Here is a 20699-nt window from a genome sequence, read left to right on the forward strand (position 1 = left end):
TATGTTTTCATCTGCTTTAGTTTAGTGAAAAGATTCCTCTCTAGGCTTAAATTCTGACTCTGCCAATTACCAGTTGTGTAATGTTGAAAAAGTTACTGCAACCTCTCTGAAGTTTTTTTGAAAAATGGAGATAATAACGCATACCATTATTAAATAAGAAAATTTTTGCAGAAGTATTTTGTCATCACAATTATCATTATTTATCTGATTTTATTTCTATTAAATAGCAAAACGATGGAATTAAAATAATTTTGTTTAGCCTGAAAACCTCATCAGTTAGGATCACGAATGTGTACTATAATAGAAGAACAAGTGACCTGGAGAATGGTAGAGTGTTAGCAAATGTTTGGTTATGAATTTTTAGTAGGCTAGAAGCCATAGCAGAGCTGGTGCTACACTTTACTTGGGTTTTTAATCCTCTTGAGATATGGCTGTTGGTTCCAAGAGACATCAAATAAACCATTTAGGAACCTATCTAGGGTTAATTACTCAAAAGTCCCCCCAGCTTAAGGGTATGACCTTCAATTGACCCTAAAGGCAACTGACCCCCAAAGGAAACTTGAGGTGGAGGATTGAAAACTCTCCACTCACATCTTTATAAGCCCATGTTACAGGATGAAGAATGGCTAAAACAATGCCACTGTGGATAGGTCTCTTGGAGTTTTTGTTTAGTCATTAAGTCTTGGGTCTCCCTTTGTTTCCTGACTACCTTGGAAAATACTAACAAACATTCCAGAAAACACTAGCAATTATTTCTTTGAAACTAAGATAAGCAAAACTAGAGAGGCACTGAATGCAGTCATGATTAACTGAGAATCATAAAAGTTTTTAGTCATTTACAGTGGAGTTTAGGCAAATTCAGTATACATAGTTTTGACTATTGCCCTGTTTTAAAAATAAAGCTCAATTCAATTCTTTCCTTTTCAATTGCTGCAATACAGATTGCTCTGGAAGTTTGATTTCTGCAAACTAAAGCTGTTAAATCATTTGTCTTGGAAGGTTTTATAAGGGGAAAAAAAAAACCATCCCCAAAACATCACGCTGTCTAGGTTTGGAGTAAGACAGGTTAGCCATAACTGCCAGGGAAGCTCCTTCTTTTCTTTTTTTCAGACTGCAAGCCAATTTTTAATATTATTAGTTAGACCTAGGTTTGTTCTCTGTGAATTTCCATGTTTTAATAAATGAGTAATTACATAAATAGACTCTTAGTTGGTTGATCCATCAGCCCTGAAAAACTGCTCAGAATGGAGCAATCATATTACTCTGGCTGTCTTTCAGTCTCTGTCAAAGTCCTTAATGAAATTTTATTTGATAAAGTCACTTACGACACAGTGTGCTATTTTAAAATCTTAAAAGTTTACTCTTTTCTTTCCAAAATACCAAAGTGGTTTAAACCAGGTTATATCTGGTATCTTATCTTACATGTGCATAAGTGTATAGGGAGAATTATAGTATTGGGATATTTCATTTGTGATCATCGAATCTAACTCCTTAATTTCATAAATGGGGCAACTTAGGTTCCCAGAGCCTCATAGATTTGCCCAGAGTTGTATAGCTAGCTAATGGCAGGGCCAAATCTTAGAACCCAGGTCTCCTGATCCAATTTTGTTTGTACAACTTCTTATGTCACCTAAGCGTAGAAAAAATTAAATTTTGGTGATACTGTTGCTTCTTTAAATGCAAGGAAAAGACAGTTAAAGGGATACACTTAAAAGATAGTAAAACTTTTATAATATCTCTTTAGAAGTAACTTTTATATATGAAGGTATAGATTATTTTTCAAACTTAGCAAAGGAAATTAACCAATTTATGTTACTTGTATACTTGTATACCATATATATATGGTATCTGCCAATAATATTTGGGCATATCATCTCTCTGCCATACTGCAGAGTTATAATATCCACTTTCAGTCTAACCCAATTTAATTGAACAAAATCCTAAGTAAGTTTTCTCAGACCTTGGGTACTAAATATTATATATTAATACAACCTCCTTTGGCCTAAGGGTAGTTAAGACCTGAATGATAAAATAGTAAAATAATGACTACGGGAACTGTGCTTTTGTAGGTTAGAGTAGGGTAAGTTAAGGACCATCTGGTGTCCCTCATAATTTCAAGGCATGTAGGGAAATAGCTGTATGTCTTTGAAATCCTTACTTGATGCTTGGAATTGAATGTGGAGAGAATCAGGGCTTATCACTCTCACATGAAGTGAGTTTATTTAGGTTTTGGCTAATTTTTTTTAAGATTACAGACTCTAAAATTAGATTGGTTTTACTACTACGTTATCTGCATAATTTTGGGTAAATAGCCCCTCTGCGTGCCTTTCACCCTATCTCCAATTTCTAGATCTAGCAATTTACCCTATGGTAAAAGGGTAAATAACATAGTATAGTGATAAACAAACAGAGTATAGCTGTCCATATATCATCTTCGTCACTGTCGCCTTAATCAAAATCTTTCAGTAAACAAAATCTGAATTGTTTCTATGTCAAATCTAAACTCCTCTTCCTGGCTCAGGCCCCCTCATAACTAGGCCCTATTTTTACCATTCAGTCTTGCTTCCTACTTACTCTCCACTCATTACCATCAAATATACATACATACATATATATATATATATATATATATATATATATATATATATATGTACTCCAATTCAAATATAAAACTTACTGAAGGCTAGGCACAATACTACTTTAGGTACCCAATAAAAATCTGTTGAAGATAAAGCTTAGTTTGAGTCAGAGATCCTGCCTTAACTAAAACTTTAACGTTACTTAATACCATGAGAGTGCTTTCAGATAGCATTTCTGAGAAATGATTGATACTGCTTTCAGCTATAATTATGAATATTAGTTTAAAATTTAAAAACATATATGAGGAGAAAAATGTATGACTCTATCCACCAATATCTACTGAAGTCTCAGAAAGTATCAAAGTAATTACTCTCGTCACTTATACTCCTGAGCATGAAAGCATCTGACCTCTAAGCATGGTACTTCTCTTAAAAACTTCTGTTACTTCTAGTTGCCTATAGTTCTTATTTGGGTGTATGAGGCTCTTTAATTCCGTTCCCAATCTAGCTCTCAAACCAAATATTTTACCATTCCCATCTGTAAAGGAGAGACGGTCCATACAGGCAGACGCTTGGCCCGGGGAGCCCCATTGCCTGCTGGGAAATCTGCTGAGTCAGATAGAGGGGCTGGAGAAGCCTAGACTCTGCTCGTGAGGAGTGTGTGCGTGCTGGCTTGCTAACAATCAGGGCAAAAAGAGACCAGCACTGGCGGGTGCCGCCTTGCCACACTTCCCAATCCGAAGGGGTGAACGCCTGGGTCCCGCTTACTCCACACCTCAGCCTGGTGTGAGATAAGGGCAGAGATGCAATCTAGTTGCGCATACAGACTGGGCCGCCTGAGGTGGATCAGGGCCAAACTGCAGAGACCACTGTCAGTGCACACATGCGGGTGGTGGATCAAACTGAGCAGACACTGTCAGTGCTGCATCGGGCGGTGCCACAATTACGTGCAGTGGCTAACTGCCAAATCTCCAAGTCCCTGGGAGAGGACTCGATATAGCTGCACAGAGACGACCTGAAGGGTCTGAGGTGTGGTCTGGGGAGAACCTCGGAGCCTGTGGTAGGTGTGGACAGCAGGGGCGGGTCGGCTGCAGCAGACTTGGTCAGCGCATGCACAGGTGGTGCCATAAAAAAGAGTGGCTGGATGCTGCGTCTTGAGCAGACAGGCCCTGGGCAGGAGTACGCAGTGGTACGTTTCCTGTGGGAGTGCTCTGGCTCCAGCTCCACCCACTTCGCACTGCAGGGTGGAGCTGGATGTGGGGCTGGCAGGTCCTGGTAGAGGTCTACCACAGAGGCTGCCCAGGTCCCAGGTGCAGCACAGCAACCTCAATTCCTGCAGTCACAGCCTCCAGCCCCAGCCTACTCCGCACCACAGCCTAGCACTAGGTCTGGGATGAACACAACAGAGAAAGGGACGAGACCATGGGCTGCTTCTGGGCGAAACCGTGGGAAACTACAGGTGCATAGGTTCACTGTGACTACACAGGCCTTATATGCTTCTGCAGTCACCTCCTTTGGGGCAGAGCACACACTCGAGGGCAACTGAACCTAACTGCACCCAACCATTAGGGCTTCTTCAACAACTGGGGAGCAGACACTGCCCCCAACAGGGTGGTGAGGAAGCCCTGCCCCTCATCTAGCACAGGTTCTGCACACCACACCACCTATTACAACCCCTATCAATGGGATAACAGCCAGCACACTCTGAAGAAAGAAGTGGCTGGCATCTATACCAAAACAAGCCCTTGCACCAAAAATAACACTCACACAGTCTACACAGGGAAACACCCCTTCAAGATCAAAGTAGATAATGGTTTCTCCTAAATTCACGGAGACAGAGAAAGTTAAAAAACAGAGAAACTACTCCAAATAAAAAGAACAAGAGAAATCTCCTGAAAGAACAAATAATGAAACAGACCTCACCAGTCTATTAGACCCTGAGTCCAAAAATGAGGTAATAAAAATGCTGATTTAAGAAAGATTATTGGGACTTCCCTGATGGCACAGTGGTTAAGAATCCGCCTGCTAATGCAAGGGAAACGGGGGTTTGATCCCTGGTCTGGGAAGATCCCACATGCTGTGGAGCAACTAAGCCCATGTGCCACAACTACTGAGCCTGCGTGATACAACTGCTGAAGCCCATGTGCCTAGAGCCCATGCTCTGCAAAAGAGAAGCCACCACAATGAGAAGCCCACATGCTGCAACGAAGAGTAGGCCCCGCTCACCACAAATAAAGCCCACACGCAGCAACAAAGACCCAACACAGCCAAAAATAAAGTTAAAAAAAAGATTATTAATAAAATTCAGATTATTAAATGAAATTTACTAAGATCATTAATAAAATAAATAATAAAAGTTTATTAATAAAATAAAAAAGACTATTAATAAAATTCAGATCACTGTAACAAGGAACTATAAACTAAAAATGAACCAAACAGACAATTCAATTACTGAGATAAAAACCAATCTAGAAGCAATGAATAGCAGACTAAATGACACAGAAGGAATAAGTAATCTAGAAGACAGAATAATGGCAATCACCCAATCAGAACAGCAGACAGAAAGACAAATGAAAAAAAATGAAAGCAACATACGAGATCTATGGGATATGTAAAGTGTGCCAACCTATGCACAGAAGGAGAAGAGAGAAAAAAGGGTATCAAAAATGTATTTGAAGAAATTATGGCTGAAAACTTTCCAAACCTTAAGAAGGAAACATATATCCAGGTACAGGAAACACAGAGGGTCCCAAACAACATGAACACACACAAAGACATATCATAATTAAAATGGCAAAAGTTAAAGTGAGGATTCTAAAGGCAGCAGGAGAAAAACAAAGAGTCAGTTACAAGGGAATCCCATAAGGCTATCAGCTGATTTCTCTGCAGAAACTCTGCAGGCCAGAAGGGAGTGACATGATATATTCAAAGACCTGAAAGGGAAAAACCTGCAACCTAGGATACTCTACCCAGCAAGATTATCATTTAGGAGAGAAAGAATTTCTCAGACAAGCAAAAACTAAAAGAATTCAGCAATACTAAACCTATCCTAAAAGAAATACTGAAAGGTCTTCTCTAAATAGAAAAGAAGCAAGAACCTATAGAAAAAGAAAAACACAATAGGATAGGCAAATATATGAAAGGATTGAAAATTAAATAAGCAAGCACACAGATTTAAAAAACAATAAAAAATTGTAAAAGTGATTATAACTAGAACAAACAGTAAAAGGGTAAGCATGAAGATGAAAACAGGATATCAAAATCACAAAAAGTGGGGGAGGGGAGTATAAAAATGTAAATCTTTTAGAATGTGTTTGAACTTGCATGACTATCAATTTAAAGCAACATACTTGTAAACCAGGGTAGCCACAAATAAAAAACATACAATAGATTCAAAAAAACTAAAAAGAAAGAAACTCAAGCAAACTAAAAAAGAAAACCATCAAATCACAAAAGGAAAAAAAAAAAGAAATGAGCCAAAAAGAGCTACAAAAACAACTGGAAAACAAGGTTTTAAATGGCAACAAGTACATACCTATCAATAATTACTTTATGTGTCAATGGACTAAATGCTCTGATCAGAAGACACAGAGTGACAGACTGGATTAAAAAAAAAAAAACCACCTATAATATGCTATGGACAAGAGACTCACTTTAGGGTGAAATACACACACAGGTTGAAAGTGAGGGGATGGAAAAAGATATTTCATGCAAATGGAAACCAGAAAGCAGGGGTAGCAATACTCGTATCGGACAAAACAGACTTTTTTAAAAAGTCTACAAAGAAAGACAAAGATGGACACTTTATAATGATGAAAGGGATCAATACAAAAAACCTGATATTACACTGTAACATATATGCACCCAATATAAGAGCACTTAAATATATAAAACAAATACATAACAGACATAAAGTGAGAAACTGACAAAAATACAATAACGGTAGGAGACTTTAACACCCCACTGATATAAACAGACAAATACTACAGACAGAAAATCAATAAAGCAACAGAGGTCCTAAATGACGCAATAGACCAGTTGGACTTAATTGATGTCTACAGGACACTACATCCAAAAAAACCAAAATAAACATTCTTCTCAAGTGCACATGGAACATTCTCTAGGATAAAACACATACTAGGACACAAAACAAGCCTCAACAAATTTAAGAGGATAGAATTTACCTCAAGCATCTTTTCTGACTACATGAAACTAGAAATTAACCACAGAAAGAAAATTGGGAAAAGAATGAACACATGGAGACTAAACAATATGGTACTAAAAAACCGATGGGTCAACAATGAAATCAAAGAGGAAATCAGAAAATACCCTGAGACAGACGAAAATAAAAACACAACCTTACAAAATCCATAGGATGCAGCAAAAGCAGTTCTATGAGGGAAGTTCATAGCGATACGGGACTTCTTCAAGAAACAAGAAAAATCTCAAATAAACAACCTAACCTACCAACTGAAAGAATTTTAGAAAAAGAAGAATGCACAAAATCCAAAGTCAGTAAAGTCAGCAGAAGGAAAGAAATAATAAAGATCAGAGAGGAAATAGAAGAGAGATCCAAAAAAACAAGAGAAAAGATAATAAAGGCAAGAGCTGCATTTTTGAAAAAAACAAAATTGACAAACCTCTAGGCAGGTTCATCAAGAAAAAAAGAGAGAGAACCCAAATAAACAAATTAAGAAATGAAAGAGAAGAAATAACAACTGATACCACCAGAAATAAGAAAAAAAAAAATCCTAAGAGAATCCTATGAACAGTTATATGCCAACAAACTGAACAACCTAGAAGAAATGGACAAAAAAACCCCCAAGTTACTTGAAGGAAAGAAACCATAAGGATCAGAGCTGAAATAAATGAAACAGAGATGAAGAAAACAACAGCAAAGATCAAAACTAAAAGATGGCTCTGTGAAAAGATAAACAGATCTGATAAATCTTTTGCCAGACTCATCAAGAAAAAAAGGAAGAGAACTCAAATCAATAAAATTAGAAATAAAAAAGAAGTTACAATGGACAACACAGAAATACATGAAATCATATGAAACTACTAAAAGCAACTATATGCCAATAAAATGGACAAATTCTAAGAAAGGTCCAATCTCCCAAGACTGAACCAGGAAGAAATAGAAAATATGAACAGACCAATCACAAATACTGAAATTGAAGCTGTGATTAAAAAACTCCCACCAAACAAACGTCCAGGACCAGGTGGCTTCACAGGCGAATTCTACCAAACATTTAGAGAAGAGTTAACACCTCTCCTTCTGAAACTCTTTCAAGAAATTGCAGAGGAAGGAACATTCCTAAATTCATTCCATGAGGCCAAAACCAGACAAAGATACCACACACACACAAAAAAATTCACAGGCCAATATCACTGATGAACATAGACACAAAAATCCTCAATCAAATACTAGCAAACTGAATCCAACAATACATTAAAAGAATCATACACCATGATCAAGTGGGATTTATCCCAGGGATGCAAGGATTCTTAAATATCCGCAAGTCAATCAGTGTGATAAACAACATTAAGAAACTGAAGAATAAAAATAAAAAAACCCTATGATCATCTCAATAGATGCACAAAAAGCTTTTGACAAAATTGAACACTGATTTATGATAAAAACTATCAAGAAAGTGGGCACAGAGGGAACCTACCTCAACATAATAAAGGCTACACATGACAACCCTACAGCTAACATCATTCTCAATGGTGAAAAGCTGAAAGCATTTCCTCTAAGATCAGGAACAAGACAAGGATGTACACTCTCACCATTTTTATTCAACGTAATTTTGGAAGTCTTAGTTACAGCAATCAGAGAAGAGAAAGATATAAAAGGGATCCAAATTGAAGAAGTAGAACTGTCACTGTTTGCAGATGACATGAGATTATACACAGGAAATCCTAAAGATGCTACCAGAAAACTACTAGAGTTCATCAATGAATTCAGTAAAGTTGCAGGATACAAAATTAACACACAAAAATATCTTGCATTCCTATACACTAACAATGAAAGATCAGAAAGAGAAATTAAAGAAACAATCCCTCTTACCATTGCATCAAAAGGAATAACACACCTACCAACGAAAAAACGACAATCCAAAACCTTTGGGATGCATTAAAAGCAGTTCTAAGAGGGAAGTTTATAGTGATACAAGCTTATTTCAGGGAACAAGAAAAATCTAAGGAGGCAAAAGACCTGTACTCTGAAAACTATAATGTGCTGATGAAAGAAATGGAAGATGACACAAACAGATGGAGAGACATACCATGTTCTGGGATTGGAAAAATCAATATTGTGAAAATGACTATACTACCCAAAGCAATCTACAGATTCAATGCAATCCCTATCAAATTACCAATGACATTTTTCACAGAACTAGAACAAAAAATTTTACAATTTGTATGAAACACCAAAGAACCTGAAGAGCCAAAGCAATCTTGAGAAAGAAAAATGGAGCTGGAGGAATCAGGATCCCTGACTTCAGACTATACTACAAAGCTACAGTAACCAAGACAGTATGGTACTGGCACAAAAATAGAAATATACATCAATGGAACAGGATAGAAAGCCCAGAGATAAACCCACCCACCTATGGTCACCTAATCTATGACAAAGGAGGCAAGAATATGCAATGGAGAAAACACAGACTCTTCAATAAGTGGTGGTGGGAAAATTGGACAGCTACAAGTAAAAGAATGAAATTAGAGGGCTTCCCTGGTGGCGCAGTGGTTGAGAGTCCGCCTGCTGATGCAGAGGACATGGGTTCATGCCCCGGTCCGGGAAGATCCCACGTGCCTCGGAGCGGCTGGGGGCCTGTGAGCCATGGCTGCTGAGCCTGCACGTCTGGAGCCTGTGCTCTGCAACGGGAGAGGCCACAACAGTGAGAGGCCCGTATACCGCAAAAAAAAAAGAATGAAATTAGAACACTCCCTAACACCATACACAAAAATAAACTCAAAATGGATTAAAGACCTAAATGTAAAGCTGGACATTATGAAACTCTTAGAGGAAAACACAGGCAGAACACTCTTAGACATAAATCTAAGCAAGATCTTTTCTGGAAATTTTATCGAAGATGGCGGAAGAGTAAGACGCAGAGATCATCTTCCTCCCCACAGATACACCAGAAATACATCTACACGTGGAACAACTGCTACTGAACACCTGCTGAATGCTGGCAGAAGACCTCAGACATCCCAAAAGGCAAGAAACCCCCCATGTACCTGGGTAGGGAAAAAGAATAAAGAATAAACAGAGACAAAAGGATAGGGACCAGACCTGCAGCAGTGGGAGGGAGCTGTGAAGGAGGAAAGGTTTCCACACACTAGAAGCCCCTTCGTGGACGGAGACTGTGGGTGGCGGAGGAGGAAAGCTTTGGAGCCGCGGAGGAGAGCACAGCAACAGGGGTGCAGGGGGCAGAGTGGAGAGATTCCCGCACAGAGGATCGGTGCCGACCGGCACTCACCAGCGCTAGAGGCCTGTCTGCTCCCCCGCCGGGGTGGGGCGGGGCTGGGAGCTGAGGCTCGGGCTTCGGTAGGAGCGCAGGGAGAGGACTGGGGCTGGCGGCGTGAACACAGCCTGCAGGGCATTAGTGCGCCACGGCTGGCAGGGAGGGAGTCCGGGGAAAAGTCTGGACCTGCCGAAGAGGCAAGAGACTTTTTCTTCCCTCTTTGTTTCCTGGTGCGCGAGGAGAGGGGATTAAGAACGCTGCTTAAAGGAGCTCCAGAGACGGGCGCGAGCCGCGGCTAAAAGTGCGGACCCCAGAGACAGGCATGAGACGCTAAGGCTGCTGTTGCCACCACCAAGAAGCCTGTGTGTGAGCAAAGGTCACTCTCCACACCCCCCTTCCGGGGAGCCTGTGCAGCCCGCCACTGCCAGGGTCCCGGGATCCAGGGACAACTCCCCCGGGGAGAACGCACAGTGCGCCTCAGGCTGGTGCACCATCACTGCGGCCTCTGCCACCGTAGGCTCGCCCTGCACTCCGTGCCCCTCCCTCCCCCCGGCCTGAGTAAGCCAGAGCCCCCGAATCAGCGGCTCCTTTAACCCCGTCCAGTCTGAGCAAAGAACAGACGCCTTCCGGCGACCTACACGCAGAGGCGGGGCCAAATCCAAACCTGAGCCCCTGGGGAGCTGTTAAGAACAAAGAAGAGAAAGGGAAATCTCTCCCAGCAGCCTCAGAAGCAGCAGATTAAAGCTCCAAAATCAACTTGATGTACCCTGCATCTGTGGAATACATGAATAGAAAACGAATCATCCCAAATTAAGGAGCTGGACTTTGAGAGCAAGATTTATGATTTTTTCCCCTTTACCTCTTTTTGTGTGTATATGTATGCTTCTGTGTGAGCTTCTGTCTGTATAGCTTTGCTTCCACCATTTGTCCGAGGGCTCTATCCGTCCGTATTTTTCTCTTAATAATTATTTTTTTATTTTAATAATTTAATTATATTTTATCTTACTTTATCTTCTTTCTTTCTTTTTTTCCATCCTTCCCTCCTTCCTCCCTCCCTCCCTCCCCTTCTTTCCTTTTCTTTTCTTTTCCCTTTCTTTCCTTCCTTCTTTCTTTTCTTTCTTTCTTTCTCCTTCCTCCCTTCCTCCCTCCCTCCCTCCCTCGCTCGCTCCCTCGCTCCCTCCCTTCCTATTGTTTCTTTCTACTTTTTCTCCCTTTAATTCTGAGCTGTGTGGATGAAAGTATCTTGATGCTGCAGCCACGAGTCAGTGCTGTGCCTCTGAGGTGGGAAAGCCAACTTCAGGACACTGGTCCACAAGAGACCTCCCAGCTCCACATAATATCAAATGGCGAAAATCTCCCAGAGACCTCCATCTCAACACCAACACCCAGCTTCACTCAACGATCAGCAAACTACAGTGCTGGACACGCTATAACAAACAATTAGCAAGACAGGAACACAACCCCACCCATTAGAAGAGAGGCTGCCTAAAATCATAAGGCCACAGACACCTCAAAACACACCACCAGACGTGGACCTGCCCACCAGAAAGACAAGATCCAGGCTCATCCACCAAAACACAGGCACTAGTCCCCTCCACCAGGAAGCCTACACAACCCACTGAACCAACCTTAGCCTCTGGGGACAGACACCAAAAACAACGGGAACTACGAACCTGCAGCCTGCAAAAAGGAGACCCCAAACACAGTAAGATAAGCAAAATGAGAAGACAGAAAAACTTACACAGCAGATGAAGGAGCAAGATAAAAATGCACCAGACCTAACAAATGAAGAGGTAATAGGCAGTCTACCTGAAAAAGAATTCAGAATAATGATAGTAAAGATGATCCAAAATCTTGGAAGTAGAATGGACAAAATGCAAGAAACATTTAACAAGAACCTAGAAGAACTAAAGACGAAACAAACAACGATGAACAACACAATAAATGAAATTAAAAATACTCTAGATGGGATCAATAGCAGAATAACTGAGGCAGAAGAACGGATAAGTGACATGGAAGATAAAATAGTGGAAATAACTACTGCAGAGCAGAATAAAGAAAAAAGAATGAAAAGAACTGAGGACAGTGTCAGAGATCTCTGGGACAACATCAAACAAACCAACATTCGAATTATACGGGTTCCAGAAGAAGGAGAGAAAAAGAAAGGGACTGAGAAAATATTTGAAGAGATTATAGTTGAAAACTTCCCTAACATGGGAAAGAAATAGTTAATCAAGTCCAGGAAGCACAGAGAGTCCCATACAGGATAAATCCAAGGAGAAATACACCAAGCCACATATTAATCAAACTGTCAAAAATTAAATACAAAGAAGACATATTAAAAGCAGCAAGGGAAAAACAACAAATAACACACAAGGGAATCCCCATAAGGTTAACAGCTGATCTTTCAGCAGAAACTCTGCAAGCTAGAAGGGACTGGCAGGACATATTTAAAGTGATGAAGGAGAAAATCCCACAACAAACATTACTCTACCCAGCAAGGATCACATTCAGATTTGATGGCGAAATTAAAACCTTTACAGACAAGCAAAAGCTGAGAGAGTTCAGCACCACCAAACCAGCTCTACAACAACTGCTAAAGGAACTTCTCTAGGCAAGAAACACAAGAGAAGGAAAAGACCTACAATAACGAACCCAAAACAATTAAGAAAATGGGAATAGGAACATACATATCACTAATTACCTTAAATGTAAACGGACTAAACACTCCCAGCAAAAGACACAGATTGGCTGAATGGATACAAAAACAAGACCCATATATTTGCTGTCTACAGGAGACCCACTTCAGACCTAGAGACACATACAGACTGAAAGTAAAGGGATGGAAAAAGATATTTCATGCAAATGGAAACCAAAAGAAAGATGGAGTAGCAATTCTCATATCAGACAGAATAGATTTTAAACTAAAGACTATTACAAGAGACAAAGAAGGACACTACATAATGATCAAGGGATCGATCCAAGAAGAAGATATAACAATTGTAAATATTTATGCACCCAACATAGGAGCACCTCAATACATAAGGCAAATACTAACAGCCATAAAAGGGGAAATCGACAGTAACACATTCATAGTAGGGGACTTTAACACCCCACTTTCACCAACGGACAGATCATCCAAAATGAAAATAAATAAGGAAACACAAGCTTTAAATGATACATTAAACAAGAAGGACTTAATTGATATTTATATGACATTCCATCCAAAAACAACAGAATACACATTTTTTCTAGTGCTCATGGATCATTCTCCAGGATCGATCATATCTTGGGTCACAAATCAAGCCTTGGTAAATATAAGAAAATTGAAATTGTATCAAGTATCTTTTCCGACCACAATGCTATGAGACTAGGTATCAATTACAGGAAAAGATCTGTAAAAAATACAAACACATGGAGGCTAAACAATACACTACTTAATAACGAAGTGATCACTGAAAAAATCAAACAGGAAATCAAAAAATACCTAGAAACAAATGACAATGGAGACATGACGACCCAAAACCTATGGGATGCAGCAAAAGCAGTTCTAAGAGGGAAGTTTATAGCAATACAATCCTACCTTAAGAAACAGGAAACATCTCGAATAAACAACCTAACCTTGCACCTAAAGCAATTAGAGAAAGAAGAACAAAAAAACCCCAAAGTTAGCAGAAGGAAAGAAATCATAAAAATCAGATCAGAAATAAATGAAAAAGAAATGAAAGAAATGATAGCAAAGATCAATAAAACTAAAAGCTGGTTCTTTGAGAAGATAAACAAAATTGATAAACCATTAGCCAGACTCATCAAGTAAAAAAGGGAGAAGACGCAAATCAATAGAATTAGAAATGAAAAAGGAGAAGTAACAACTGACACTGCAGAAATACAAAAGATCATGAGAGATTACTACAAGCAACTCTATGTCAATAAAATGGACAACCTGGAAGAAATGGACAAATTCTTAGAAATGCACAACCTGCCAAGACTGAATCAGGAAGAAATAGAAAATATGAACAGACCAATCACAAGCACTGAAATTGAAACTGTGATTAAAAATCTTCTAACAAACAAAAACCCAGGACCAGATGGCTTCACAGGTGAATTCTATCAAACATTTAGAGAAGAGCTAACACCTATCCTTCTCAAACTCTTCCAAAATATAACAGAGGGAGGAACACTCCCAAACTCATTCTACAAGGCCACCATCACCCTGATACCAAAACCAGAGAAGGGTGTCACAAAGAAAGAAAACTACAGGCCAATATCACTGATGAACACAGATACAAAAATCCTCAACAAAATACTAGCAAACAGAATCCAACAGCACATTAAACGGATCATACACCATGATCAAGTGGGGTTTACTCCAGGAATCCAAGGATTCTTCAGTATATGCAAATCAATCAGTGTGATACACCATATTAACAAATTGAAGGAGAAAAACCATATGATCATCTCAATAGATGCAGAGAAAGCTTTCGACAAAATTCAACACTGATTTATTATAAAAACCCTGCAGAAAGTAGGCATAGAGGGAACTTTCCTTAACATAATAAAGGCCATATATGACAAACCCACAACCAACATCGTCCTCAATGGTGAAACACTGAAACCATTTCCTCGAAGATCAGGAACAAGAAAAGGTTGCCCACTCTCACCACTCTTATTCAACATAGTTTTGGAAGTTTTAGCCACAGCAATCAGAGAAGAAAAGGAAATAAAAGGAATCCAAATCAGAAAAGAAGAAGTAAAGCTGTCACTGTTTGCAGATGACATGATACTATACATAGAGAATCCTAAAGACGCTGCCAGAAAACTACTAGAGCTAATCAATGCATTTGGTAAAGTAGCAGGACAGAAAATTAATCCACATAAATCTCTGGCATTCTTATACACTAATGATGAAAAATCTGAAAGTGAAATCAAGAAAACACTCCCATTTACCACTGCAACAAAAAGAATACAATACCTAGGAATAAACCTACCTAAGGAGACAAAAGACCTGTATACAAAAAATTATAAGACACTGATGAAAGAAATTAAAGATGATACAAATAGATGGAGAGATATCCCATGCTCTTGGATTGGAAGAATCAACACTGTGAAAATGACTCTACTACCCAAAGCAATCTACAGATTCAATGCAATCCTTATCAAACTACCACTGGCATTTTTCACAGAACTAGAACAAAAAATTTCACAATCTGTATGGAAACACGAAAGACCCTGAATAGCCAAAGCAATCTTGAGAACAAAAAACAGAGCTGGAGGAATCAGGCTCCCTGACTTCAGACTATACTACAAAGGTACAGTAATCAAGACAGTATGGTACTGGCACAAAAACAGAAAGGTAGATCAATGGAACAGGATAGAAAACCCAGAGATAGACACACGCACATATGGTCACCTTAGCTTTGATAAAGGAGGCAGGAATGTACAGTGGAGAAAGGACAGCCTGTTCAATAAGTGTTGCTGGGAAAACTGGACAGGTACATGTAGAAGTATGAGATTAGATCACTCCCTAACACCGTACAGAAAAATAAGGTCAAAATGGATTAAAGACCTAAATGTAAGGCCAGAAACTATCAAACTCTTAGAGGAAAACATAGGAAGGACACGCTATGACATAAATCACAGCAAGATCCTTTTTGACCCACCTCCTAGAGAAATGGAAATAAAAACAAACAAATGGGACCTAATGAAACTTCAAAGCTTTTGCACAGCAAAGGAAACCATAAACAAGACCAAAGACAACCCTCAGAATGAGAGAAAATATTTGCAAATGAAGCAACGAAGGATTAATCTCCAAAATTTACAAGCAGCTCTTGCAGCTCAATAACAAAAAACACAAAACCCAATCCAAAAATGGGCAGAAGACCTAAATAGACATTTCTCCAAAGAAGATATACAGATTGCCAACAAACACATGAAAGAATGCTCAACATCATTAATCATTAGAGAAATGCAAATCAAAACTACAATGAGATATCATCTCACACCAGTCAGAATGGCCATCATCAAAAAATCTAGAAACAATTAATGCTGGAGGGGGTGTGGAGAATAGGGAACACTCTTGCACTGCTGGTGTGAATGTGAATTGGTACAGCCACTATGGAGAACAGTATGGAGGTTCCTTAAAAAACTACAAATAGAACTACCATATGACCCAGCAATCCCACTACTGGGCATATACCCTGAGAAAACCATAATTCAAAGAGTCATGTACCAAAATGTTCATTGTAGCTCTATTTACAATAGCCAGGAGATGGAAACAACCTAAGTGTCCATCATCGGATGAATGGATAAAGAAGACGTGGCACATATATACAATGGAATATTATTCAGCCATAAAAAGAAACGAAATTGAGCTATTCGTAATGAGGTGGATAGACCTAGAGTCTGTTATACAGAGTGAAGTAAGTCAGAAAGAGAACGACAAATACTGTATGCTAACACATATATATGGAATTTAAGAAAAAAAAATGTCATGAAGAACCTAGGGGTAGGACAGGAATAAAGACACAAACCTACTAGAGAATGGACTTGAGGATATGGTGAGGGGGAAGGGTAAGCTGTGACAAAGCGAGAGAGAGGCATGGACATATATACACTACCAAACGTAAGGTAGATAGCTAGTGGGAAGCAGCCGCATAGCACAGGGAGATCAGCTCGGTGCTTTGTGACCCCCTGGAGGGGTGGGATAGAGTAGGTGGGAGGGAGGGAGATGCAAGAGGGAAGAGATATGGGAACATATGTATATATATAACTGATTCATTTTGTTGTAAAGCAGAAACTAACACACCATTATAAAGCAATTATACTCCAATAAAGATGTTAAAAAAAAAAAAGATCTTTTCTGACCCACCTCCTAGGGTAATGAAAATTAAAAAATAAGTAAATGAGACATAATTAAACTCAGAAGCTTTTGCATAGCAAAGGAAACCATAAGCAAGACAAAAGGTCAACCCTCAGAATGAGAGAAAATATTTGCAAATGAAGGTACCAACCAGGGATTAACCTCCAAAATATACAAAGAGCTCATGCAGCTCAATATCAAAAAAACCCCAAACAACCCAATTAAAAAATGGGCAGAAGACCTAAATAGTTCTCCAAAGAAGACAGATGGCCAACAAACACGTGAAAAGATGATCAACATCACTAATTTTTAGAGAAATGCAAATCAAAACTATAATGAGGTATTGCCTCACACCGGTCAAAATGGCCATCATCAAGAAGTCTACAAACAATAAATGCTGGAGAGGGTGAGGAGAAAAGGGAACCCTCCTACACTGTTGCTGGGAATGTAAGTTGGTACGGTCACTATAAAGAACAGTATGGAGGTTCCTTAAAAAACTAAATATAGAATTACCATATGATCCAGCAATCCACTCCTGGGCATATATCCAAAGAAAAGCATGATTCGAAAAGATACATACAACCAGTATTCATTGCAATGCTATTTACATGCCAAGACATGAAAGCAACCTAAATTTCCATGGACAGATGAACAGATAAAGAAGATGTGGTATATATATATATACATATATATATATATATATATATATATATATATATATACATATATATATACACACACACACACAATGACTATTACTCAGCCATAAAAAAAGAATGAAATAATGCCATTTGCATGGATGGACCTAGACATTATCATGCTAAATGAAGTCAGACAAAGACAATATCATATGACGTCACTTATTTGTGAAATGTTAAAAAAAAAAAGAGACAAATGAACTTATTTGCAAATCAGAAACAGAATCAGACTTTGAAAGCAGACTTGCGGTTGCCAGGTGGGGGAAACGTCCGGGGGAGGGATAAATTAGAAGTTTTGGATTAACATATACACACCACTATATATAAAATAATCACCAGGGACCTACTGTATAGCACAGGGAACTCTGCTCAATATTCTTTAATAACTTAAATGGGAAAAGAATTTGAAGAAGAATAGATACATGTATATGTATAACAGAATCACTTTGCTGTACACCTAAAACTAACACATTGTTAATCAACTATACTCCAAAATAAAATATTAGGAAAAAAAATGTTTTGTTGTTTAAGCTATCCAGTCTATGGTGTTTTTGTTATAGCAGCATGAATGGACTAAGACACCATGTCAGCCACTTTCTGAACTCTGTGCCTTCATATATGCAATTCTAATTTTCTCAGTCTGTTTTTCTACCCCACCTCCCTTCCCCACCCTGGTTTTTGTTTTGTTTTGTTTTGTTTTTGTTTTGCCTCGAATCTCCTACTCCTTCTTCAAGACCCAGTTTAAATGTTACTTCGAAGGAGAAGTCTTTAGGGGCTTTTTAAAGGTGAAGTTAATTGTTAACAATCTGTTATATGACTACTTTCCCAAATGGATAGTAAGCTACAGGACATCAGGGATACTGCCTTATTAATCTTTGTATTCTTAGCACCTGGATCAGAGTAGAAGCTTAATGAATATTGAATGAGTGGAATAATATCTTAACAGCTTGTTAGAAACAGAGTTTGTCTTCCTAATTAAATTTACAGCCATTTAAAATTTTTTTGTAGTCATAAAATAATACTTAGGAATACTTAGGTTACTCTGACATTTTTAAGGACTGGATAAGTGTTTTTTGGATTAAGTAAGTATCCAAATGATCAACAACACCTTAGAAATGACTTTAAAAATATCTAAGATATCCCATGCTCTTGGATTGGAAGAATTAATATTGTTAAAATGGCCATACTACCCAAAGTGATCTACAGATTTAATGTGATCCATATCAAATTACCCATGACATTTTTCACAGAACCAGAAAAATCCCAAAATTCATATGGAACCATAAAAGACCCAGAATTGCCAATGCAATCCTCAGGAAAAAGAACAAAGCAGGAGGTATAACCCTGCCAGACTTCAGACAATACTACAAAGCTATAGTCATCAAAACAGCATGGTACTGGCACAAAAACAGAAATATGGAACAGAACAGAGAGCCCAGAAATAAACCCACATACCTACGGTCAATTAATCCTTGATAAAGAAGGCAAGAATATACAATGGGAAAAAAACAGTCTCTTCAGCAAATGATGTTGGCAAAGTAGGAGAGCCACATGTAAATCAATGAAATTAGAACACTCCCTCATACCATAGCACCACTATTCACAACAGCCAAGACTAGGAAACAACCTAAATGTCCATTGACAGATGAATGGATAAAGAAGATGTGGTACATATATATAATAGAATACTACTCAGCCATAAAAAAGAACAAAATAATGCCATTTGCAGCAACATGGATGCAATTATGGCTTATCATACTAAGTAAGTCAAAAAGAGAAAGATAAATACCATATGATATCACTTATGTGTGGAATCTAAAATATGACACAAATGAATCTGTCTATGAAACAGAAACAGACTCATGAACATAGAGAACAGACTGGTGGTTGCCAAGGGGGAAAGGGTTAGGAGAGAGATGGAGTGGGAGGTTGGGGTTAACAGATGTAAGCTTTTATATGTACAGGGGATAAACAACAAGGTCCTAATGTATAGCATAGAGTACTATACTCAGCATCCTATGATAAACCATAATGGAAAAGAATATTTAAAAAAGAATATATATATATGACTGAATCACTTTGCTGTACAGCAGAAATTACCACAACATTGTAAATCAAGCATATGTCAATAAAAAATATTGATCAGAGTAAATTAAAAAATATCTTTCTATAATTCTTTGAGCATATCAAAATTCTACACTTTATTTTTCTCTAGATAGAACAATTAGAAAGCAATTTATAAAGCAGAAACAACTTACTTTATTTCGATCTTGTACAACCAATATTTTTCTAGTATTTTCATCAAATACAGCTCCTGTTGGGGGGGGGAAGATAATTGAGAAATATGAATTTCATTCACCTCAGACTACTCCCACACTATTACCTGTGGTCATCAAAATCCTACCCATCCCTGAAGGCCTACTTCAAATAACCACCTCATTCATGAAGAGTTGTAAATTTCTCCAGCAAGAAATCAGTTGCTCAGTTATCTAGGTTCTTTTAACAACTTAGAAGTACCAATGATGATTCTAGCATATGCTAACTCGTAGGATAATCATTTGCATCTCCTTCTCTAGATCATCTATTCCTGACAGTATAAATAATCTTTCTATCCTTTTTTAGCGTTTAGTGTCCAATTTTTTTTTAAATTAAGTTTTATTGGAGTATAGTTGTTTTACAATGTTGTGTTAGTTTCTACTGTACAGCAAAATGAATCAGCTATACGTATACATATATCCCCTTTTTTTGGATTTCCTTCCCATTTAGGTCACCACAGAGCACTGAGTAGAGTTCCCTGTGCTATACAGTAGGTTCTCATTAGTTATCTATTTTTATGCTAGTATCAATAGTGGATATGTGTCAGTCCCAATCTCCCAATTCATCCCACCCCCCTCCCCGCTTACTCCTTTGGTGTCTATATGTTTGTTCTCTATGTCTGCGTCTCTATTTCTGTTTTGTAAATAAGATCATCTATTAGTGTCCAATTTTAAATGCCTAAAAAGATTTATTGAGTCAATGAATTGACTTTTCCATTCTCATTTTTATTCCTTGAATCACTATGTATAAGCATGGGTTGTGCTCCCTGATGATC

General features: G+C 38.4%; 1 protein-coding gene across 2 annotated transcripts in view; it reads right to left on the bottom strand.

The window, feature by feature from the left end:
* The window catches only part of NUDT6 (nudix hydrolase 6), a 40415-nt gene that overhangs the window by 11013 nt on the left and 8703 nt on the right, over positions 1-20699 (bottom strand). For both annotated transcript variants that reach the window (XM_060012947.1, XM_060012946.1), the window contains exon 3: positions 19867-19922. In XM_060012947.1, the coding sequence (XP_059868930.1) occupies positions 19867-19922 (56 nt within the window). The remainder of the gene's footprint in view (positions 1-19866; positions 19923-20699) is intronic.

This window comes from Delphinus delphis, chromosome 5 (genome assembly GCF_949987515.2).
Source record: "Delphinus delphis chromosome 5, mDelDel1.2, whole genome shotgun sequence".
Lineage (NCBI taxonomy): Eukaryota > Metazoa > Chordata > Mammalia > Artiodactyla > Delphinidae > Delphinus > Delphinus delphis.